Source organism: Phaethon aethereus (assembly GCF_964289735.1).
Source record: "Phaethon aethereus genome assembly, chromosome: 5".
Classification (NCBI taxonomy): Eukaryota; Metazoa; Chordata; class Aves; order Phaethontiformes; family Phaethontidae; genus Phaethon; species Phaethon aethereus.
In genome coordinates this window covers 20,539,904-20,566,270 of record NC_138579.1, presented here as the reverse complement: position 1 = coordinate 20,566,270, position 26,367 = coordinate 20,539,904, and the positions used below count along the sequence as shown (strand labels likewise).

Below are 26,367 nucleotides of genomic sequence, written 5' to 3'. Positions count from 1 at the left end.
ATGTGGTACTTGCAAGTTGCAAAATAAAAGCTGGCTACTCCAGAAGCTTTGTTTGTTATTAATTCCCTTAAGTTTAGAAAATTATTTAATTCTAATTAATTGTTTATTTTTGTAATCTTATGAGAAAAATAGTCATCTTCATCTTTCATATGCAAAACAGATAATGAGAGAACACTTTTTCATATAGAGAAGTAACTCCAATTAATAGAGATCTTAAATACTTGGGGAGCTGTTATGATTTGCCATTGATCAGACAGCTGCCTGGAAAAATAAAGTCTTTTCAGGAAAGTTACATAATTAAAAGTAACCCAAGTCCTTTCTGTTTATTTTTTTTTCCCCTTCTGCTAATCTGGACTAAACATAAAAATTCATGAGGCCCAAATGATGCCGGATTTGCTAAATCTAAATCTCTTTTTCATATATTTTTACTGGAACCTGCATCCTGCACTGCCGTCAGTTATGAATTCCCAGTGCTGCATGAGCATTTTAGAGCATCACTACATTTTTAATAACTCAATCTTCAGCATCTGCATTACTATGCAATTAATTTTTCCAAATTTCACATATTCAGTCTTAAAAAACACCACCACCACCCCCCTCACACAAGACTAAAACCCGGAATTACATATACTTCTAAACACTGAAGTGAAAGTGTCAAAGAGAGAGTCTGAGCATCTTACAGTTTTTCTAAATAACCTTAACAAGTTTTCCATTAAGCCTGTAACCACTGTTTGAATAGTATTTCTTTTGGAAGGATATATAATGGAATCCTGATAAAAATAGTTACAGAAAAAAGCAGTGAGAGGCATAGAGCTCTGCAATATTTATATTATCCAGGCAGACAACACAGAGAACCCATCAGTGAGGTTAAAAACTGCAGCACAGAGAACTGGCAACAGCAGTCAGGTATAAGGGGCCACAAGCAACAAATGCAAAAACACACCAGCTGTTTAAAGTTGGACACTGTTACTACCTTTGAAAAGGGCAGAATAACAAACTACAGTTATTCCACTTTCACAAATAAAGTCCATGTAGTTCTGATTCCAATACCAAAAATATGTCATACAAGCTAATGAAAAGAAAATTTAACAAGTGCACGCATGCTGCAGCAAGCCAAGAGAGAAATACATTTACACTTGTATTAGCAAGACCCATTGGCTATGCAATCTTGGATGCTTTAGGAGCAGAGCAATGAAAAATTACCGTACGTAACTGAAGCATACACATGAGCCCACAGAATGAGTTCTGGCAATTAACAGCAGGAGACTGCCAACAAAGCAGAAATGAGTCAGGATGAAAAGAAAGGAAAGATCTTTTAGAAAACTCTGATCCACACCCGTATCTGAGCTGGCCAATCTCTTCAGTCACTCCCCTTTCACAAAGGAAAAAATGTTCTTAAAACATGGAGGTGGAACCCATGCTCCTTTGTAAACAGATACACAGGTGTACATGACAACCCCACCAACCTCACCCGGAGCAGCAGCAGAGCCAGGTTGCACCCTACCAATGATCCTCTTCTGGTATCCGCAAGTTATTCATCAACAAAATGAACTTCAATAATGTGTTTGCTAGTCAGACTGCTTACACAAACCCACTTCAGACTAGTTGTGTCGAGCAATTCTCCTATCACTGTTGCTGCGAGTATTTACCCTTTTGTAATGAAAATAGGTCATCTGCACTAAAACAGTACATTTTGTTTCTAAGTGCAAAAGACAGCAGCTTCCCTGGCAGCCAGGCTGCCTTTTGACATAAAGAGCACACTGTATATACATGTACCTGTACACTGAAACCCCCAGAGGTTTGCACATTTATCACTAAGACCACATGCAGTCATAGGGGGAAAAAGCCTCAGACGCAAAATGGGGAATCTTATGAAAAGTATAATGACATGGAAAGCACCAAGCTGGATGAAACCAACAGCCTGTTTGGTCCAGGGTTTCCATGACCCAATGCCAGAGATGAAAGTTTCACAGAAAGAGGAAGAGTGGCATGTGGAAGAGTGGCATAGCACAGTAAATCTGTGCTTGCTACTACAGCCCATGCAGACTTGAAATACTGGAGTGACCAATTTAAATCTAAAAATCCCACAAGGTATAGTCTTCTTCCAGATGCATCTGCATTACCTCTGGACATGGTAGTTAAAGAAAACTCCACCTTTTGGGGGACTACTGCTTAATCCTTAGCCTCAGCATTTTCCTGTGGTAGCAAGTTCCACTAATTGACATGTTGCCTAACCTTCTCGCCCCCCCTTTTTAACCAGTAGCAAAAAAAAAAAAAAAAGAAAAAAGGCCAATGCTGCGTTTTAGAAACAGTTTCGCAATTTAGAATCAGAACAAATGCCATTGACGAGCACGCCACGCGTACACACTGCCTTTGGAGCCACCTGGAATGGAAAGAAACCCAACACGAGTTTCCTGAAACTTATCTAAAACATAGCCCCTTAATTCTCATTTATCTCTACATTTCTCCTTTATCTCTACATCTCTACATTTAGATGTACTGAAATTGCTTAGCAGTTCTTCTTTAAACAACTGTGGAGTTCCCAAAATTAAGTGAAAACATCTGTGAAAAAATACAGTATAGATAATCAAATATAACCTTCAGAGTTTCATCGTGGCTTTACTGAAAAAGAGTTAAGAAGTGGAAGTGCTGAGCACTTCTGTTTTGCAATGGGAAAGAACATTTTATCAGGCCATTGCAGCATAAAACACATTGAACAGACAAGGAGCCGTAGCTCTCACCTCCTGTCTTTTTACTTTGGGACAAACAAGTAAACACTGAGAAAGACAGCCTCTCTTCCCAGCCGTACAGGCTTCGCTGAGGATGGAATTTCTCTACTAGGAACACCCCCCATCTCCTCCAAAAAACAGGTTGTATACAAGTACTTCATTCTGATGAAACAAGCAGCTTGACTTTTCCAAGTCAAGATTCAAAACTCAGATGTAAAAAAGTTTCAGTATGAAAAAAGACTCTATGCTTTTTGTTCCGAAACTTCAGAATGAGACATTTTAATACCATTTAAGCCGTTTCAGTTTTTATTCCTGTGAGCCATGGACGTTCCTGTGAAAGGAAACAACTCTAGCAAAATAGTTTTATTTGCACAAAACCCCATTCCATCAAAATAGGAGGAATATCAGTTTTACATAGTAGGATCATACAATCAGAGGACAGATTCACTCACATTAAGAACTGGATACAACAGAATGCCAAGCATCATGGTGATGAAGGGAGTTATAAAAACCAGAAAAAACATGGTCAGTAATCACAACCTGCATGTGGCAGCTCCAACCCTGAGCTGAGGTTTTATGGCATCAGAAGTGAAGTCATAACTGGCAATGATGATGGAAAAAAAAAAGACCCAAAAAAAAAAAAAAAAAATTTCACAATTCAAGCATTCAAATATTAACAAACAAAATTACCCCAAAACTTACTTTCTTCAAAGAAACAAATTTAAAAACCTACCTTCTCCAGAAAGCAAAACAAACTATATGTAGAGATACTACACTATTGGCATACAGCACACTGTATATACATATATCCATATGCTACGAAAAACTGTGTTGGCTAGTAAAAGATTCAAAAAAACTAACTCATTGAAACTTGGTTTGAGCTTTTTATCTGGGAATAAATATTTACTAAAGAAAGAACTTTCAAGGGGAACTGCCTTTCACTTTACTCTTTAGGGCCACTGGCACTGCAATACGATAGTGGAAAAGCTCTAAAAGTTTAGGACATCTGTGCTTTTTAAAAATCATTGCAGAAAGACTGATTGATACTTTGAGAAATACTGGGTCAGATACACAGGGATTACGTGGACACCTGACTCAGGTATGACACTTTTCTTTTAACCATATGTATAAGATAATTTGAAACACACTTGCGACAAGCCTGGCTTACTACACAGCTGCTCCCTACGACTGGGAGATAAAGGAAACCAGAGAGGATTTTGTTCAGAACAAAGACTAACCGGTCCGTGAGGTCTGAAGGTCAGTCCACCTTCCCCTGAAGCTCAAGATCTCCCAACCTGCTGCCAGCTGCCCCAGAGCCCAGGCTGAGGGTCCACAATCTATTTGAGTTTTTTTACCTCTGATAGGTAACCCAAGGCCAGATGGGCCACCTCAGTTACCTTGACTCCACCTTGTCGGGATTTTCCACAGTCACACTGTGAGCAGCAAAAAAATGGGACCCTCTTAGGTTCCGCTTCTCACTAACATTGTGCAGAAAAAAAGAGGAATTAATTCTCAATGGCCATGCTCATCTTGACGACGGTATCAGTGATAAGCAGTGTCCCTCAGGGGTCCAAATTGGTACCAGTACTCTTTAATATCTTCATCAATGACATAGACAGTAGGATTGAGTGCACCCTCAGCAAGTTTGCAGATGACACCAAGCTGAGTGGTGTGGTTGACACGCCTGAGGGACGGGATACCATCCACAGGGACCTGGACAAGCTTGAGGAATGGGCCTATGTGAACCTCATGATGTTCCACAAGGCCAAGTATAGGGTCCTGCACATGGGTCACAGCAACCCGTTATCAGTATAGGCTGCGAGACAAAGGGATCGAGAGCAGCCCTGCCGAGAAGGACTCGGGGGGACTGGTGGATGAAAAGCTGGACATGAGCTGGCAACGTGCACTCACAGCCCAGAAGGCCAACTGTATCCTGGGCTGCACCCAAAGCAGCATGGCCAGCAGGTTGAGGGGGGAGATTCTGCCCCTCTACTCTGCTCTGCTGAGACCCCACCTGCAGTACTGCCTCCACCTCTGGAGCCCTCAGCACAGGAAAGACATGGACCTGCTGGAGAGGGTCCAGAGGAGGCCACAAAAATGATCAGAAAGGTGGAACACCTCTCCTGTGAGGACAGGCTGAGAGAGTTGGAAAAGAGAAGGCTCCAGGGAGACCTTATTGCTGCCTTCCAGTACTTAAAGGGGGCTTCTGAGAAAGATGGGGACAGATTTTTCAGCAAGGCTTGTTGCGATAGGACAAGGGGCAATGGTTTTAAACTAAAAGAGGGCAGATTTAGGCTAGATAGAAGGAAGAGATTTTTCACAGTGAGGGTGGTGAGACAGTGGAACAGGTTGACCAGAGAGGTGGTAGATGCCCCATCCCTGGAAACACTCAGGGTCAGGTTGGATGGGGCTCTGAGCAACCTGATCTAGTTGAAGATGTCCCTGCTCACTGCAGAGGGGCTGGACTACATGACCTTTAAAGGTCCCTTCCAACCTGAAGGTTCTGTGATTCTGTTACCTCCCAAGACATGTCTCTATGGACAACCAGCTTTTTTATAGTACAATTGCCACCTTCTGTTATGACCTGGAGAGAAGCCAGGTCACTTGCAGCCAGCTCCTCCAGCTCTTGGACTCAAGTGGACTGTCCCAAGACGATGAAGGACTGCCAAGCAAGTCTGCTTGGCCTCTTCCCTTAGCCAAAGCCATTGAACCTGTGTGTAGAACTGACGTCTTCAGTAGGATATTACATACAGAACAAACTGGTTACACAAATATTGTGAGTTTTGTATAAACTGCAACAGCTCCCTCATGCTTTAAACATGTTCTCTATTCCCAAATATATGTTCAAATGTTAGGTAAAAGGATGAAAGGTCCACACAGGTTTTTGTTTAAGGCAGAGCTGCAATTCTTGGAAATAGTGTACCTTACTTTGAGTCTAAACAAATATTAAATAAATAATGAAGAGTTAAACTGCTAAATGCCTTAAAATCACAAGACTAACCATTAGAGAAAAGCCATCCCTTCTCTACTGTTTGAAAGATTCTGAAATTATCAAAACTTTTTTTTACTCATAGAAAGTTTATTACTATTAATCACAGAATCACAGAATCACAGAATCACTAGGTTGGAAAGGACCTTTAAGATCATCAAGTCCAACCATTAATCCAGAATCACCATGTCCCCTAAACCATGTCCTGAAGCGCCACATCCACACGTTTTTTGAACACTTCCAGGGATGGCGACTCCACCACCTCCCTGGGCAGCCTGTTCCAATGCCTGACCACCCTCTCAGTGAAGAAATTTTTCCTAATATCCAATCTAAACCTCCCCTGGCGCAACTTGAGGCCATTTCCTGACATTAGAAACTGTTCTGAGAATGTTAGTCTTCCAACAGAACTGCAAATAAGGTGACTTCCCCCGTAAAACTTTCTTACTACAGGCACAAAAGGAAAAAAGATCAATAAGTAATAGAGAAGTGAAGAAAAACTAAAAGAAAAAAAATTAAAATCTTAACTTGAGCTCTGGAAATAAAAAAGCTTTTCTGAATCCAACAGCAATAAGATGTGACACACTATGATACTATTTGCAGCTTCCCAAGTTTCACAAGTCTGCATTCAAATGCAGAAGTCAGACGATTTCCACTGCTGTAATACTGTATGATTATCAAACGTGATGCTCATGTCAGCCACTGTTCATCACAAAAACACTAGCTCGTGTGTCCCAATTTTCAATCACTAAAATTTCAGTGAACTATTACTGAACTGCATTACACAGTACATGCTGCAGTTGTAATAGTGATGAGATGGCTATTAATGGGATGAAGGGTGAGAGACGGACTCAACACTGCCAAGTAGCCAAAGGAGAGCTGTGCCCCATGGTCTCTGCTTTTTGCTATACCATACGGCCCACGTGCTGCTCAACACATGCCCTAACTGCACAAGAACACACCCTGAGGACAGCAAAGAGGAGGGATGGGGAGTTGCAGAAGACAATCTCAGAAGCTCAGCACCCATATGCTTCCAAGTTTCTGCAGTCAGCGATTCACAGCTCTGTCAATGAGGCTAGTCTAACAATTTTCAGAGGGAAATACCCAGGCCCAGAGAGGGATTTACAAACAAACAAACAAAATTTGCAAAACACATCCCTAGACTTTCCTTTTCCCATGAACTTAAGTGGAAATATCTAAAGTACCGTTCTAAGCTATCTTTGGAGTAAGGCTATATTTATCTACAGAAGGCACAGAGGAGGAGGAAAAAAAAAATTAAAAAAGCCTAAAAAAACAAGTAACTGGGAAGACTGTTCAACAAATGGGACTACAAATAATAACTTGAAGCAAGGAGTTAGTGTTTGCCTGGCATCTAGAGAAACATGACAGGCTAAGGATGCTGCTTTACAGTTCTTTACCAAAGGTCTGCAAACATGCAGCCAAAACACAGACTCAACCAAATCTTTATGTATTTGGCAAATGGGAAACAAAACATTTGTATTATTTTGGGGTATGGATGAGAAAGAATTGAAAACATCTCAGCTGGGAAGGCTCTGAAGCATTTATCTTGAGAGGAATGAAGATGTGATTGATTAGAGGGTTATTTGTAATTCCACCAGCCATTCCTGCTGAGCACAAGGGTGCTGCGGAAAGGGTGCATGAAACTGTCGTGTGAAAGAGGGCGGACTTGGACTTTCTGCTCTTCTTTTTCTGTCCAGGATCTGCTGCTGCCTTTCCCAATCTACCTCCCTCCCTTCCACCTCCTTCATACTATAATGTACAAGTAAACTCCTTTTAAAAGTTAAGAGCTGATCTGTTTTGTTTTCTGAAACTATGCTCAGTGGGATACTTCCCACATCACAGAAGTCTACTGGCTAGAGAGCTGATAAGAGTATGTTAGAAAACAAGTCCTGGACTGGCAAATCCTCAAATATTTATGCACTAATAGCATTACAGACATCCACTCAAGCAAAGTTCTTTTTTCTTTTCTATTCCTACCTGGCATTAAGTGGAACCAACGTTTGTTAACTTGCCAGAACACAGAAATAAAGCAGCATAATCCCAAAGTATAGACGCTCTTCAAATCAAGACATGTTCTGGTATCAGAGGGCACAATTTGGAAGAACTGTTCTCTGTGATCTCTGAACTACAAAAACAGCAAAACAAAATTCACCAAAGATTCCACCTCAACACCACACCAAGAGAAGAAAACTCATTCTGACTCTATCCAGGAAGTAAAATATCTAGATCGGTCTTGAGAAAGGGGTTTTAACATGCACAGAAATTACTACCAGACTGCCCTATGGTCGGCTTCATTTCCTACTGAAGGTAAAAACAATAATACAGAATCAAACCCATGTTTCCAGACTGCAAAGGACAACCAATTAATGTCTTTAAGTGCCTTCTTGCAGGGAGATACCCTGCCGTGTCTTTTGGTGCTTCAAAGTTTTCAGTGAATGGGAAAAGGTTGTTTCACCAGCTTTACCAAAAGGCCACAAAAGATCATTTCTGATCTCAACTCATGAAGTGTACACATAAAAAGAGCGCTTATACATTGTCCAAAACAATAACCTCCAGCATACTGACTTCAATGCAGGTTTAGCGTCAATAAACAACTGTGAAAGGGTGACGCTTGTGACAGTAAAGCCAAAACCCGTAAATATTTGAAGGAGTTGTGCCAGTAACAGCAGACTCCTAAGCAGCCGATCTACAACAGCCATCCTCGGCAGGGAGCACCCGTCTGCTTCGCACCCGCGTAACAGCTTCGAAGCTCCCCACCCCGAGCTGTATGCAAACTGCCTACCGAGAGCGTGCGGCAGCCACTGCTCGCAGAGTTTGGAAGTTCCTGTTTCATGGAGCCTCAGGCATTGCTGCCATGGCGTGTGGGAGGCATGGGCGCAGCGAGGGCGCAGCAAGAGCCCCGTGCCGGCGCTGCCTGGGGAGCCGCTGGCCCTCCTCCCTGCACAGATGGAAGCAGAAAGCTAGGACTAAGAGTGGTAAGACTGTGTGTTCTCAGTCTCAAAACGGGTAAATGCAATTTTTTTTAAGTTCAAATCCAAACATAAGCGTGCATAGGCCACCTCTCCTGCCATTTACCACAGGGCTTGCTAGGATGGCAGGTCCCAGTGACTAAAGCTTTTTTCCTGAAATCCAAGTTTCACCAATTTTTCACCATGTCTCTAATAATAATTTTCGAAAGTTAGGCAGGGGTTGATAATCACCATGTTCCCTTTTCTTAAGCTCTACCTCAGGATAAAGAAAAAGGAAAAACATTTTTATCAGAAACGGGTATCAAAAGACAAGACACTGGAGAAGTGGTGAACGTTTAAGGAGCTCATAGCACTTTTAGGGAAGCCACCAGCAGCAGAGGGAAACAGTAATAAGAGACACTAAATTCGATAAAACAGAAGCGACTCCAAAGTTTTCAAATCCCAGACTAGGAAAATTACATAAAACGTTTGGTCACTCACGTAGCTGCAGGCCCTCTGCGATCCACTGGGCTACTCCTGTACTATACACTTCAACAAGGGAAGGGGAAAGGAAAACCAGATCACGAAGCTACGCACATTTAAATGAAATACTGCTCTGGAAAGCGACTCTACACAAGAAGCAGCAGTGGTTTCTGCCGACTTCTTGAGGGGCCTGGTCCCCCACAGCTGCTGAGGCTGCAGCACCCGCTCTGCTGACAACCGGCAGGCACCACGTACACCGACTGCGGATTGACTCTGCTCTCCAACAACCGAGATCGCGCCGCGGTTAAGTTTTTGCTATATGTTTTCCTGTCAGTTCCAGCCCTCTATGAAGGGCAGCCCGACCAAAATGAAGTGCTGCGTGCCAGAAGAAGTAGAGCATTTTTCTGATTAAAGTCCTTTGAAGTGCACGGGAGAATTCCGTGTCCAAAGCCAAGCACAAATCTAGTTCAGGACTAACTGGCGTCACAAAACCTTCTTAAGGCAGAACATACCAACCAAGCCCACCCAAGGAGTTGTTTCAATGGGAAGGAGCAAACCAACAAGGAACCCAACGAAGCCTTTAGGAGCAGGCAGGCTGGGGAAATGCAAGAAAGAAACCACTCTTCAGTCTCCAGCTCAGGCATGTTTGCAATTTCATCAGTAATATGGCAACTTAGGACAGATGTGTCAACATTTGCCACTGGTTTAACAACTACAGTTAGCAAAACACACTGGAAAAATGAAAAGCAGTGGAAAAGTGATCCGCAAGTCTGTAATGGGATATATCCAACACTCCTAGAAGGTCGCCCAAATCTTCAAAAATTTGTTATGCATCTGTGAAACTACTAATTTCTATTATTTTACATTACATTTCCTGGTAGTATTTCTCCTTCTACTGCTCAAAACAATTAAGAACTAGCCCAATGTAACACATTCAGAGGAAAGACAAATCCGTTTCAAGATCTCTTCAAAGGACTACTGGAAGAGAAAATTCTACCTACAGTTCAGGTAGAATCAGAAAACTGTAAATAAAACATATAGATGAAGTATCAGGGCACTGAATTACTTAACAAAGTTTGTGACTGTAAATATATTTCAAGGTTACTATTGCCAACACAATTGTAAATATTTTAAAAGAAACACACTAAAGCACCAATTTTCCCACGCCAAGGAGCTTTTTTTGTGTGTATCATAATGCTGTGTATCAGTGATAGTTCACCCTTGAAAGTCATTGTAAATGCCATAATAGATACTTCAGTTAGAAGAACTATATAAAAATACCTTCTTTTTTGTGTGTGGCATGAGTTATGGTTTTTTAATAATACACATCCAATCCAATTAAAATTAAATCATTTACGTTGCTATATTCTTCTTCTTAAAGCTTACAGATCGTCTTCTTCACCCTGAATTGCAGTAGCAATTCAGACAACTGTAGTCTGAAATTCCTTCCTACGTACAAGCACTGCAAGGTTGCTTTTTCCCCTAAAACTATGGTCTTCTATACCTGGAGCCTGGTGTAATCCAAACTTCTGGTTTCAGTCACATGTCTAATCTCAAATGGTACTAGTATAATACTGATTAAGCTATCCAGATGTGTGGGTTCACATTGTAAAACTCCTTCATAAAAAGGTCCTCCCTGTTAGGTTTATGCAGGATGCTCTATAGTGAAGTTGTAAAGCTAAATTATCTGATGTAATCAACTCTGCTCAGAAAAGGAGAATTTGTCTGTTCAGTGATCATCTTGCTTGGGATATTTTTACAATACATTCCTCCACTATGTGCTCAATTCACTCCTAAGCTGCTTACGCAGATAGTAAACTAAACATGTGATTCGTTTGTGTATCCTCATTCTTTTAAAACATCTGAAGACAAGCAATAGGTCAATTTGCCCCTGTGGAATTGCACGGACTGATCCTTATAAGCCTTGTAATTCCTCCAATTAATCCTGTTCCTAGAGGCAGGAAGAATACAGCCAAATTCTCTAGTTCCACACATATTTCATTAATATCAGGTGACATAGTTTCCTCTTAGTTGTGGGGTTCAGTTATGCAAGATGGATGGACAGCAAAACCCCTGCCACCCGCAGATTTTTCCCAGACATATTATCTTCACCATCAGAAGACTTTCCCTTGGAATTTGTTACTATGACAATGTATTGCTCTGGAGAGCTGACGATGGCAGAGTGGATTTACATTTTCTACCCGTTACCGAGGTCTTTGTACACATGAGAAAGCAATCACGTAAATATGGGATTACCATTTTTCCAAATGCACAGGGAATGTTCAACTCCTTGTGAATATATCAGAAATATATTTTTTAAAAATGGTTTTGCCATGGAAATGCCAATGCATATTTAAATTAATTCAACAGTCACTGATGGCCTAGACCAGCCTTGTGTTGATGTTTTGCCAGCCATTAGTGGACGAATAAATAAATATTTTAGAAGACCATGGGAAGATTATGTTTTATTTGACAGTGGAACTGCTGAAAGATATCCAGCTAAAAATAACAGTGAGAACACAATTTCTTCACACAAAACCCAGCCTCCTTTGCTTCTGCAGCCGCGCAAGCTCTTTGTTTTATGATGTAGTTGTTACAAGGAAGACTGGAAAGCACTTGGTGGCACAAGCGGTGTAGCAGCAGCTCTGACATTCCACAGTTTCCCAGGAGAGAAGTTTCCCTTTTAGTTTTGGGACTCAAAACACTTGGAGGGTGTTTTGGTAGCACCCTTCATCTCCCTCGCTCAGAAGACAGCTTTGCCATTTCCCCAGCTACATCCGGGCATCGGCAAAAGCAGGCGGTCTTTCAAAGTGCTTTCTTAAACCCCAGGCTGTTCGGCACATGCCAGCACACCTCCCCTCTCCCACACACGGAAACGGGCTACGAGGTTCTGGCCGCCCACCCCATTAGAAGAGGGCAGCATGACTTCTGCCCGAGGTCTGCAGCCCCGCAGGCATCCGCTGCCGCAGGCAGCCAGGACGGGACAGCAGCGGGCCCAGGGCTGTGTGGGATGCAGGGCAGCCGCCCCGGGGCGGGCTGCATCTCTACAGGCTCGTCCCTGCGAGGGCAGCTCACCCCAGCACTGCTGCCTTGCTTCCTTCACCCTAAGCTGGAAAAGCTATCTCGGAGTTCCTGCAGGCAACATCTGCCGGCTAATTGCACAGCGGTTCTGGCAAACCTGACCCATTGCGTCAGCAGTCACTTCGAGCGTAAAAAAAAAAAAAATAAAATTGGAGATCCTCCTGCTTTCAACTGCGCGTGTTTGCTGGATTTTTTTTTTTTTTTTTTTGCTTGTGGGGATTAGAAGGGATCAACATCCCTCCATTTCTATGTCAGATGTGCATTACAGTTTTACTTGAATCTCTGAATAAATCTGTATGGGCATAATTAAAATGCTCTTGAGAAGGGAACAGAAATGATAGAGTGAGGCTCTGGAAACAAGCCTTGTTCAAACACACAAATTACAATTTTAATGCCATTATTCAAATTCTTTTTCTGTCCTTCCACAAGGCACAGTAGCAGTGGGATCACCGGGAGCAGGGGAGAAGTAAAAGCGAAAAAAGCCCTTCTAAAGGCGGTTAAATACAGAAAATGCTTTTTCTAGAGCAGCACGTGAAACACACGCAGGAGCGACCCGGCCGAGGCTGTGCCGCTGCTCCCGTCACCTCCCACTGCTGCCGGCTGACCCCGAGGCAGCCGCTCATTTCAAAACGGGGGCGTGGGGGGGTGTTGGGGAGGGACGCGGGGAGGCCAAACAAACCACAAAACCCAGCGCCCGCAACCCTCCTGATACCTGCGAAACACAAAGCCCGGTACCGGGATCCCGATTTTCAAAAACCAGTTTCGGAGCGGCTGCCGTTGCTGCGCGGGATGACCCGTTACCGCGGCAACGGCGCGCGGCTGAGCCCCAACGGCTGGTCCTTTCGCCAGACAGCGCCGCGCCGCCCCGTGATGCAACGGCACCTGCCTGGGCTACGCGTTGCCAGGGAGACGCCCGCGTTGCTACGGCGACCATCACGCGCATCGGATGGCACGGGCGGGCGGCGGCGGCCCCGGCCCCACCCTCGCCCCCCGCCCCGCCCCTCCGCGCCTCAACACAAACGCTGAAACGGCTCCGGGGGAAAAAAAAAAAAAAAAAAAAAGAATCCAGCCCCGCCCCAGCCCCACGAGGGCCATCACGGCCACTTCTTAAGCCCTGATGGTGATGCCGCTGAGCCCTGTTACGGCTGGTTAAAGACACCGGTGCGGTACAGCGCTGGCCGTGACCGGCGTTTCTGACCCGTCTGTGACGCACTGCCACATTTGGAACAAGTGAAGAAAACAATTTCCGTATTAGCAGCGAGGAGAAAACAAAACCCCAGTGTCTGCTTCCCCGCTTGGCAGGCGGCAGTTGTAGGTTATCACTCTTCCTTCGCTAACGTCAGTCATAAGCAACGGCCAGATCAAAACCAAATTAAAAAAACAAACAAACAAACAAAACCCCACCCACCCCACTCCTATTTCACTGAAGCAAGGCAGAAACATGGCTACTGCTCGTCCCCGCACCCCCCCGGGACGGGCCGGAGGGCAGGCACTTGCGCAGGGAGCGGGTAACCACAACAAAGGCTGCTGGAGTCACCGGGCGCAGGGCTCGCCTGGAGACCCGACGGTTGCACAGGCAACGCAGGCCTCGCAGCACACTCGGGGGTAAACCGAGCCCATCTCCTCTGAGCAAGGGTACTATGCTCTCACCCACTGCAAAGGGGGTAAGCGGACACTTCAGAGCTCTCCGTTTGCTTATACAGGTTCTAATTTCAGGCCTTCTTTTGCCAGAAGGCTCCGTGGCTCACGCAGGGGCAGGACTGCAAGCTCTGCTCGGGAGACTCGCCACCGCCGTGCGGGGGACAGGCAGGTAAGGCGTCCCAGGCCCATGCCTAGCAAGGCCAGGCTGCCGCCAGCGCTCCTGGGCTTTCTTCGCTAGCCCCTTTCCAAACTGCACCGCTTAATTACATTTAACGTCTTACCCAAGCTTCATACGCAATACTGGATGAAAACATTTAGAGTCGTAAAATGCATCTAGTTCTTACCTTTGATATGCCTGAGGAGATGTGGGAGGTGTATTGAACACATGCGAATATGGGTGATAGGGTGTCTTTTTCAAAGCCTGAATAAGATTTTGTCTATATTCTGGGTCTATACACCACAAGGACCCCTTTCCAATACTCTGCAAAGAAAAAAGAATTAAAAAAAAAAATCAAATATTTGATCTAATGGCATAGCCTTATTTATTTAGCAGTATTTGTCAGGAAAAGCAGTGGGTTTGGGTTTTTTGTCAGACAGAAGGGAACATAGTTTGCTTGCCAGAGATTATTGCTCCATTTGTAACATATTGCAACTGTATGATTTAAATCACACTTCTGGGGGAAAAAAGTGAGAATGAATGTTTTATTGTTCCCCTTCCCCTCCCCCCCATTACCAGTTAATATGATTTAATAATATCTGGCAATTTCCCCATCACCCCATACTGGAAAAATAAGAAGCTACAGTTACTGTTAAATGGAAATGTTGAAGAAAAGTAAAGTCTTTTCAAAAGTGATTTTTTTTCCTTTTGCTGTTATACTAACAAGAAACAGAGCTAGAAAGGAGGGGTTTAAACACCCTAGCAACTGTTTTAAAAATAAAAGGACTTAATCCTTCAACCACATGACATCAGTGCCATTATACTACAAGAGAAAATTAATCATCTTTTCTCCCCTACAGGGAAAAAGAATACACCAAAAACCCAAAACAAAAACAAAAAAAAGCCCACAATATAATCAGAGTTTAAACCATTTAAGGGTGTTGCGAAATTGTGATCCGTTAAAACAACAGTTACTGTAATTACCCTTTCTGGACACACAGAGCAACTCAAGCAGTCAATCTGTAATGTGAAGACTACACTAAAATTCAGTATTTATTCTGCAGTTACAATAGCAGTGCAATTTCAGTTCTTGTCTCAATCCCATCAGAGGTCACGGTGCAGATATTCTGAGTTGTTTTGTGTGAGTTCTCAAACAGAAAAACAACTTTTCCTCAGCTCCACTATCAAAGCATACAAAATGATAGCTCAGGAGCAGCCTTGGTCTGCTGGAGCATACGTAAAAACAAACACCAGTCCTAATTATTGACTGAATTCCACTGGAAAGCTTTCAAGGCATTATGATAAGACTTTTCGTAAACGTTGATGTTTTCTGGTACAAGCAGAGAAGGCTGCACTACCGCCTCTAGCCACTTCGCAACCCAGGACCATTCCTTTTCTCAACTACAACTTCTATGAGCAGAGCAAGGCTCTCGGTTTCATGTGTCAAAGAACAAACACACAAATCACACCAAAAGTGGGATATTATTTGCTAAAGCTACAATGGAGACCAAAGACAGACGCTTGTTTCCTTTTGAAAACTTGTCATCTTTGTGGAGCCCTACCAACTCCCAAGTGTTCCTCTGCCTCACGGATGGCTTTAGGACACACGGTGCAATGTGCGAAGCGCTTACAGACCTCCTTCCGAGCTCACAGGCAGAGAACAGGCACTAAATTCTCCCCTCAAAACACAGAAAAATGAAAAAGAAAAATCTTCCCCAACCTTGCTGGGTGGCTGTGTGGGAGCACCTAGCAAGTTCACAGCACCATGTGAGACCTGGCTTGAAAGAAAAGGAGAGGGGCTGGCACAACCCATAGGGGCCACAACCACTTTCTTTCAGAAGCAAGCACATCTGCTGGGGGGGGATGAAGAAGGAACCATCTCCTGCACGCAGCTCTGGTGGAACCAGGAACATGGGGCCAAGCCTCTTCAGGATGACAGGGTTTAAGCCTGTCTCTCCCCTTGCTTCCTATGGGCACTCTACCAGAAGGCCTCTGAACAGTCTAACGGGTGACACTCTCAAGGTGAAGCAGGGCCCTTGCATGGCCAAAAAGCCCAAGATTCAAGGGGCTAGGGAGAGAAAGCAAGCGAGGCTCATGGGCTTTCATCTCAGTAAAGCACTACAGCAGATGACTAAAAGATCCACTGCTGGTGTCAGTGGTGGAAGCTGTGCACCACACATCTCAAACCAATTTGCGAAAAGGAGACTGTTGTGTTTAGCCCTCTTTTAAACATCGGACAATGAGCCACAGACTTGACATGATAAGCCTAGCAAGTGACTTTTTAGGCAAAGGACAGAGTCAAAAATAGAATCCAAACCTCTCAAATTCCACTTCCATGCTCCATCCAAGAGCCAGAGCAAGAAGAACATAAAACTTCCTTTTAAGCAAGCAACACGCAAAACTAGGAACGTTTTTCAGGAGAAAACCTTTGCTGGATTCCTTACTCCTTACAGCATGGGATAAGCTTGAAAAAAAAAAAGCTACACTTGAATACCAGCTACCTTATTTGTACTTGCTGGAACACAACATATTGTTTCTGAACTTCTCTGTTTTTTCCTTTACTTCCATGACAGACTTTTCATCTACCTGGAAGAGACTACCCCCCAAAACCCATCGGAGTTAGCTGAAGTTGAGGGCCTTACAAGAAGATGAAGTCACTACTGAAGAGTAGCTTCAAAACCTTTAATTACAGTTAAGCTAAATTTGTTTGGCTTGCCCATATTCTTGCAAAAAGCCAAAAATAATCTCACTGAAAAACAGAAACTCTCTCACAAAAAAAGTATTGAGAAGGACTGTACTCTTTGTCAAAAGAAACATGGAGAAGACAAATTTGCTGTATTTTCATGCAGCTGAGCTGACTTATAATTTAGCAGCAAAAACAAATGCAATTTAAGGCAAAGCTCTCTAACCAGGTGAAGTTCCTTTTTTAAGATAGTTACTTTTGTTTCCCCACAATCACACAAGAGAGCAGAAATAAAAAGGAAACTGAAGTGTCATTCGGTTAAGAATCCTTCTTGACTGTCAGAGGTGTGAAGAGCTTCGTTAACTGTCTGTTTAGATGTGTCATTAGTCTTCCCATATACAGAACAATCACGGGAAAGGAAATCATTGGAACTCAGGCCCATCGGTTAGTGATTAATTCCCATCTTATGACACTTGGCGTGCTGCTTCGCTACCTCCTCCAAGCCAAAAGTCAATAGTGGCTCCAATCAAAAACCAGCAAGGGGGGGGGGGGAAATCCCGGATTACATTTGTCTCCCAGGCAACAAGTGACTGAGGAGTGGATAACAGCCCCCTGATCATCTTGGCACTGGGGTGCTTTCAGACCTCCCAACATCCCGCAGCCTCCTCCCGGGGGCAGGCGCAGCCACCTCTATCTTGCTCATCACCAGTCACTGCTTCTGCACCGTGTTTAAAGTTATTTTAAAAAGGGGGAGTGTTACTACGAGTCCCCTTCACCTCGTCCAAGAGTAGACTATAGTTGCAGGTAAACGATTTCAGAGCTGCTAATGGCGAGAGAAAGCAACACCCCATAGAAATCACCCCGTAAAAGTTTATGACCAAATACATTTTCTTTAAAAAAAAAAATCCTTATTATCTTTTCTACTAAGAAATTGTTATGCCTTTTTCTGTCGCTAAATATATATGTAGATTGTATCGGGATATTGTGTACTGAACTTATTAATTCATTTGCTCTCATATCTCAGATATACAAATCTGATTCTCCCCCCAATTAAAATCAGTGCATCGCCATGAAAAGGTTCATGATACACTCAGTGTCCAATTGTTTTTTCTCCCAATGGACTGCATATAGAAGTTTTTAAATCCTACTTTACACAACCTATTACGATCCAAACAAGAATGTTTGGTCATCTTTTAATAGAATTGAAACAAAAGTTTGAAATTTAAAAATAAAAGAATTAAAATGCTGCTTGACAGCACTTTCAGTTGTTATAGCTGGGGATAACAGCATTATCCACTACTAAAACTTCTCATTATAAAGATTGTGCTTCCACATCCCTCGCAACTAACTGCCTGGCCTTATGTATCACCTATCGTCTGCCCAAAGCTCAATAAAAAAAAATTGTGCCTTCAGCCCTTTCCAAGACCAATGGCTGGGAAAAAATACATACCCCGTCTATGTAAAATTTCCAGCAAATGTTTATGTGAGGAATTTTCTTCCCTGGTTATTTTAGCACAGACTTGAAATGTGTTAGGAACGCAGGTTTTTTCCAGGGTTGTTCTTTTCATTGCCATACAAACAGCCTGCTCAAAATAAATCTTTGGGAAGAGAGCGGGCTGAGAGGGATGCCAGCAATTTCAAGTTGCACCTCCTGAAGCTCCAGTTACACGTTCGCCTTGAACCCGCACGGGACTGTGCTGAAACCAGGGAGGAGCAGCTCCAGGCGCCCACATCTCTCGCAGCAGCATTGCCACCAAGAGGGTCCCTAAGGGAACAGACCCCAGAGGGGAATGTTCTCCAAAAGGGATGCAGTGGATGGAGGGCTCCAAGCTGCTGCTGCTCTCCTGGTGCTTGCTGCACTGTTCTCCTCCCTGCCCTCTTGCATATGCCTAGCCCTTCCACAAACCCATTTCACTCATTCTCCTCGAAGAAAACTATTTTGCTGGCACAATTTTATGTCATTTGCACTGATTAAGCTGGCTTACATGAAGGGTCTGATGAGCACCCAGCACCGCTGCAAAGCAGCATGGATGCAGGGAGCCAGGAAGGGGAACGGGATCTCTCCCCTTCTGCAGCAGAAGCCATGGTGACAGCCTGATGCATTTCCTGGAACAGCACACCGAGAAAGGAAAACCAGGATGCTGGCTGGACACAAAGCAGCTCAGAAGAGGAACTGGAAAACTGGTGTGACAGAGAGCAGGCGTGCATGGGAGAGCTGGGGTGAGCTGGCAGCGAGGCTCGCAGACATGGCCCTGAGGGAAAGACCAGGGGAGCCATGCAGCCGAGACCAGAGACTCTGAGGTGGTGGGCATGGCTGCATGGGGGCAGGGGAAGCCGGGTAGGCTGGGAGGAGAGGAACTGAAACAGGAGACCCATGAGTGCGTAAGTGACTGCACAGCTCTGCACAGGCACCCAGGCTATGCCAGCAAGCTGAGAATTATTAAACTGAAATCTTTGAGTTAAGGACCTTGCTACTTCAACTAAACGAACAAAACCGAAACCAAGCCAACGACTCCCACTGAGTAGATCCTTTTTCATCTCCACTACCAAACCAGGAAGGTATGAGTGACCACGTGTAGACTCTCCTGAACCTAAACTGTCAGCAGTATGAATTAGGCATACCTAGGCATACCTAGGCTGAAGTGGTGTAGATATATGCTGTCTTTGAGAACTATGCCATACTAATTACAGGGTGCTTTGGGAACTGTAAAAACAAGCAGAAAAAGCAGAAATTTCCCATTACTCGAAAAAAGGGCACTTCTAGCTAGCATCTGCAGTCCCAAACTATCACGTCTTGAAATCACACCACAGTGACTTACCAATCCCTGCCTAGCCCAGTGCAAGTTGCTACAGTCGTTAACACAGGACCTGCGAATAACACTAATGACACTATCTGCAATGGTGAGGAACCTTCTTGTGTCAGTATTCACCGTTACTGATCTAAGGGTTTGCTCTCCCATGGATGAAACCTACTATTGTTACAGCAAATGACCTCTTTGCAAGTAATAGTGGAGCGATTACTGGGTATCAAAGGTTCTTACTCTCAAGAAATATTTATCCTGAGCTCCTTGTACCCTGTTACCCTGCAACAGCAGGCTTGAAGGAAACCCGTCACACAAATTTGCCAAGAATTTTATCCAGGGGAATGCAGTACAGCTTCTACAGGTGTCCAAGTATGCCACGTGAGCACAGAAGCGTTTCTCTAGGATCAAGCTTTAGTGAACCAGTTTTTGAAATGCAGATTACAAAAAAAATAATTGTATGATAGAGATATCCATGATATCACTGCAGAATTTACAACAATCGCTTGAGTAACTACAGCCAGGACCAGAATCTGAAAAAATTATTGCTATTAGACCAGAATAGGTTTCTGGGATAAGGTATGAGGGAGAACAATGATTCTCAACTTTTATGTCTGCACCACATCTAATGTGGCAGCATGAGGTCATCAGCTGCCTCTTCACAGACACCGCACCTCTGGAACCACTGCTGACTGCTCACACCTGCGGATGAAACCTCTGGGGGTGGTGAGAGCACATCCGTGGCTGTCGGGCAGCGAGGACCCATAAAACCCCCCAGAGAACAGGCACGATGGAAACTTCTACCCATGAAAAGAGCATGGTATTTCACTCACCACCGGACGCTGCAGTCACCCAAAACACAGGGCGCTTCTGGAAACCTTGATTAAAAACTGGTTGGTTCCCAGGACAGCAAACTAACATCAAGAATTCCTCCTAAACAAAATTCCCCTCTTCTCACCTTATGGAAAAAAAATAATAATCTTTTTCATAAGAAAAGTGAGGGATTTTTGTGAGGAGATGGAGAGGAAGGAGGAAGGGAAGTAAAATACTTTCGAAGCGGCACCTCATGACACATTGCCTTTAGCTCTGAAACTCATCAAGAGGAACACTATAATCATTCCAAAATCCACCTCAGGAGAGAATGACTTGCATAAGGAACTTTCCTGCACTACGCAGAGATGCCTGCCAAGTGACTTAAAAACCATCCTGTAATACCACATAGACTACACATCCTTCACCAAGTATGCCACTACTCTTGAAGGTTTGCAAATGTTGTGCATGTGCTATGGGAAATAAGTGGCTCACGATTACAAAATTCACCAAGACTAGAAAATGCCAGTCTACTGCAACCACCGATGCAGTGCTGAATCAGCACTGCAACAGTAAGGGCAGACAGGCTTTTCAATATCCAAAGAGAACTTGTGCAACCAGGAACAATACCCAAAGGCCAGCTCTGTGCTATTCACCTGCAGACAGCAATGCCAAGAAGATTGCACCTTCCGTTTTCACTTCAGCTACCCATCCCTCACATTAGTATCGCCCTCCTCTAAATGAAGGGCATCTCACTGCTAAAATAGGATCAACTCAGAGTTGTAGTTCCTTCATTTACATGAGGCAGAATTAGCATACTAGTATCAAAACTGGGGAAAGAGACTATATAACAAATTTTAAACTATTTAGCTGTCAAATGCTCAGGAACATTTACAATTAAGATGCTAAAGTTGGTCTGCTGATCTATTTGAAAATCGGTTGGTTATCTTTACTCATCAGTATTTCATGTTATCAAGATGGACATAATGTTGCTTGCTCTGCTCGCCTACATTGGTTCTCCAGTTTTAAATGAGTTTTTATGAGTGGTCACAGATAATAGTAAACCTTTATCCTTTTTAACAGCTATGTACCTTGCAGATGAGGCTAGTGGGTTCTCTAGTTACTCCTTTCTTAAACAAATGAAGTAATTCGAAGAAAGACACAAACAGAGCATTTGAATCATCTGAGGTCAGCTAGGTTGTTTTTTATAAAGAAAACTGCTAAGGAATTCTTAAAGAAAGAAAAACAAAGCCATTGCCAACGATTGCTATTATTATAAAACACATTCCTTACATCCACTGTAATCTCACATAAAAATTACAAATAACTATTCATGTAGTTTAAGGCTAGATTTTCTTCATTCTCTTCCAACATTTCTAGCACAGACCAGTGAAATTCTATATGGCCAGTTTTAAAGAATTGCACTATAAACCTTAACAGCAATTTTAATGACAGTAACAACTGCATGGTAAGCACTTAATTTTCAGAAACCCTCACACAAAATCCCTCTTGCCTATGAACTCAAAAGAGTTAGAAACTTCCCCTGCCCTTCTGAGGAAAGTTTGGCAATGTTAGGTTTGACAGCTTGACACCAAGAAAAAACTAAAGTAGTATTTGCATGCAGCATAACAAAACCCTCACACCCACTTCTCCTGCATGTTTTCAACTCTTTTTTTCAGTAAACTAGCAGTCATAGCTCAGCTCAAGCACAAAGCTGAAAAAGAGCTCCGACTAGCTAAAACACAATTACATGACCATAAATACATGCTCATTTAATGCAGGAAATTAAAGGTTTGATAGGAAGGCTCGCTGGAATATAGTGTTCAACCCAAGTAAACCAGCTGCATCAAGAAAACACCGGCTTTTCTGAAGAAAACAAAAGGTTGGGGCTTTTTAAATCTTATTTTGCTCCAAGCGAAAACATCCATTAGTTCAAATCACACAAGTCCAAGTCTCTGCTCATCTCTTGATATTTTAGCTCACTTGCTCAAAGAGCTACCCCCAACACCAACACAGCCATCAATGTTTTAAACTCCTGGTTTGCCTTTAGGAAAGTGGCCTTATTCTGTGGTGCCCAGGGTGCAGGGGCATTAACCGTCTCCATGCCTCTGGTGTCCTTCCAGCTACAAAATGGGCATTGTCTTTCCAACTGGAGAGCTTGGGTGGGTAAATAACTTCACTGAGAATGAGAAGTATGATTATAGTGAAAAAGGACTACTTAGCCTCAAAATAAAACAAAACAACCCCCCCCCAACCCAACAGGAAGCCAAGCATGCAAATAAACAATGCTACAGGAATAAAGGGGCCAGACCAGCACTGTGAAGCAACAAGCTGCAGAAAAGGGAAGGCTTTGGTATACCACAGTCAAAAAAAACCAAACCAAAACCTATTTCACAGGCAAGATGCAGGGCAAGATCCTGCAACACAAGAAAGTGCTACCGAAACACACACTGTCCAGGTCTTCCAATGTTAAAGGAGCTCAAGTCTCACCAGCAGAAGACATACTAGAATTTTTCTTTGTACCTTTGGACTTTTATGTGCTATTAGAGTGAAGGGCCCTGTTCCCTTCAGCAGTGCCTTTAGAGACTGATCCTTACACAAAGCCCTAAAGAGCACCCTGTAAGTAAAGCCACAGGTACAGGTCCTGTGGCCTTGTCTACCTGCCACAAGCAGAGCAAAGAAACTGGGTAACGTCTCACAGCAATGGCTGCGAGAGAGCAGAGGAGTGACTGCATGGACAGTTTGGGGTTTACATGAATGAAGGCATTCATAGGCTTTAAAACAATTTTTGACTTCGGCACTCCCCCTTATGAGTACAGAGAAGTCAGAAACATCTCCTAGTGCGTGACCTAGACACCCAGCAAGTCTGAGCTGCAGCCAAAGACTACCAACCCAAAGCATCACCCCAGAGTCCAGGCTCCTATCCCACATGGGGCGCTTCAACACTGGGTCTGGAACAATTCTCTATCATTATTTCAGTCACAGTGACCCAGTGCCAGATGACACCACAGGCACAGCTGGTCCACTGCTCCTCCAGCACACCAGCACCTCTATGTCCATTAGTACAGGTAAGCTCGCACAATACTATTGCCTACAGGCTGCAGTGGATCTCCTACACCACATCAGCTTCCCACTGCTCTCATCATAAAATGACTCCTCCAACAGGCTCAGGAGGTGTTGCATTATGTCACCCAACTCCAAGAGTCACATTTAGCCCGTTAAATAGCTCCTTGTTGAGTTTATATGCAAACCACCCTATAAAGCTATTAGGCTGCCATATGGAAATCCTGCAAGCAACTGGAGAAAAAGAGTGTCGTTAACTGCCCTTAAACAATGCCTGGCTTCTATATAAAATAGTAGTATGTTGTTTCATGCTAGTGCCTAGCAACCCCAGGCATTCCCAAAGCCTCCCCAGGCTAGGTGAAATCTGGGTGCTGAAGAAGAGAGGCTGGGACACTGCTGGGGAGGAACAAAGTGCAAGATCAAACAGATGCGCAGGGAGACTGGTCTGGGAAGGCAGGACAGCCCAGAAGACAAGCATGTCAGCATGACAGGCCATCACACAGCACACTTGAGGGAGATTAAGTAGTAAGTAGCATTAATAATGTCATTTCAGCCTACAGAATTCCTGTGTATATATGGGAAGTGTAATTATCCCTACTCTACTGAAAAGAAAATTGAGGAGACACAGAAACAAGAGAATAAAAAAAGTGCTCAAGGTCACCTATAAAGTCAATGGCAAAAGAAAAAAGAAAAAAAATCCCAGAGACTCCAGACTCATAGCCCATTTAGTGGGATGTGCTAATTTCATGTCAGAGGGGCACTCATTTAAATGCCCACTGGTCATCCGATACTCTCCATGGTATCTAGATTATAAAACTGGAAAAAAAATTACAAATTGCCTTTTCTTACAAATATATAGTAACGTCATATATGAAAACCTAGCGAGAATTTTAAAACACAACCCTTCACCCCACAGATACTAAAAAAATTATTCAACACTCATATCTGTGCTAAAGGTTTGCAGGTCATTTTTTGCTTACTAGTGTATTAATGATGAAATAAGCCAGTGAGTGAATTTCCAGGGAAAGGGGTTAACAGCTAGTAGGGACGGGTGGGAGAGAATAGGTTGCACTATATCCATTAGCAGTGACAAATAAAAATAGAAATAAGGAAGACCTGACAAAAGCTAATGGATTTGCACCATTTCCCCATATAACGGTTTATTTAATATAGGGTTTTTCCTTGCTTAGTATTTAATATTGGTTCTCATGATGAATTGAGGGGGAAAAACAGCACTTTGATAAATGGTTGGAGAGGCTGCCTGGATGTGGGGTTTCCAAGTGTCCCTGGGCTCTTTAAGGAAACAAAGCTGTGCTCTATCCTGAGCCCTGCTCCACAGCCTCAACAGATCCCCAGCACCTGCAGCAGGCACACACTGAAGAAAAACCATCCTTCTGCAACAGAGACCTCAGTGTTACTGCACATCTGTCAACACACAAATTATTTTATTTCTGCCACTTACATACACATACTCTATTCTGCCTGTGTCCCATTTCTACATTAAGTTCAGAGATACTTACTTTTTACTATCATTTCTCTTTTCCTCTCTTCTTTCTCATGGCTGAATGAAGCCCCAGAAAACAAAATAAAACATACCCCCATGCTGCAAATACAATCCAAAATGAGGCAACTTCTTGACTGCATTTGAAGCCTTCACCTTACTCACATGGCACAAATCAGCACAAACTCACCGGGACAGGGCCTGGCTTCAGGAGCCTCAACAGCCCACGTATCACAAGCCCAAACTTCATGGACCCTAAAAAACCTGGGACTTCACCACAGCTTGGCACCTTTGCAAGCAGCCTACACCAATCCTCCTTCCTCCCAAACACCGGGTACTGCAGATATACCTCCTGAATTAGTCAGTAAGACCAACACCTCTGCAATGAAGGCAAACCGGGGCAGGACCTGTTTAGCTACAAAGCAGACCAGCCTCCTGCAGGGAGGTCAAAACCCAGCTGCTCCAGCAAGCACAAGCCCTCTTAGACACCAGGCACCCTGGTGGGACTAAAATGTCAGCACTTGTGGGAGAGGGCTTTCCTCACCTGGTGGGATTTGGCATCTTGTTTTTATTGTAGTACAAAACAAGCAAGAAATCCCACCTGAAAGCCTGCACACGGGTGGCCAGGGAGCAGCAAGCTCCTGCAGGGCCCAGCCGTAGAGGAAGAGCACCACCATCTTCAGCACTAACCTCTTCCCACATCTTCTGGAGAAGCAGCCATAAAAGCCTTCCTGGGAGAGGCAGAAATACACCTCGACTGCACCACAGCCTTCCAGCGTGGGGAGTCTCTGACCTCAAGACTGCCAGGGAATTACATAACCGAGCAGAGATGGGGAGCAGGCTGCTAAGTTGCCTGCCTGCCTCCACCAACTACCACGTCGCAGGTCGCTAAAAAGCACCCTCTCCTGATCCTAGCTGTAACTGTGGTGTCCTCCGGCAGCCCACCTGTGTAGAAGTGCACCAAGGCTCTTCCCACTCCAGCTGGCATGATGCCCCAGCCCACCGGCGGCAGGATACAGCCAGGGCTGTGGCGTTACCACAAGCACAAACAGGAGACATGCGGGTTAAGCACAGCGTGTCCTCCCATCCCACCCAGGCAGCAAGCACAGTCCCCTTGCCCTCCCTGCAGCTGTGTATGGCACCGGCCCCCACTGTGCCACAGCTGGGGAGCCTGCTCCCAGTCCCAGGGGATGAGCATCCTACCACAAAGGTCGAGGAGGGAAAAGCAGGTGAGAAATTGTCCTTCTCAGCAGAAAGATGTGGTGGCAGGAGGAGAAAGCAAGCTGAATTGCTGGGTCTCATCCAAGTCATCCTCAAGGTGGAGTAAGTTAAAAGGAACAATATGGGAACTTCTCATTGTGGGAGCAATTAATTCAGACGTGCTTCCATTTCCTCCCATTTTTACTTTACGTCCGCTGTAGAAGCACAGGCTTGCAAAAACAGTAAGAAGATGAACTTGCTCA

General features: G+C 44.0%; 1 protein-coding gene across 2 annotated transcripts in view; it reads right to left on the bottom strand.

Moving 5' to 3' along the window:
* Positions 1-26,367, bottom strand: part of FOXN3 (forkhead box N3) — a 142,722-nt gene that overhangs the window by 99,259 nt on the left and 17,096 nt on the right. For both annotated transcript variants that reach the window (XM_082000507.1, XM_082000508.1), the window contains exon 2: positions 14,234-14,370. In XM_082000507.1, the coding sequence (XP_081856633.1) occupies positions 14,234-14,370 (137 nt within the window). The remainder of the gene's footprint in view (positions 1-14,233; positions 14,371-26,367) is intronic.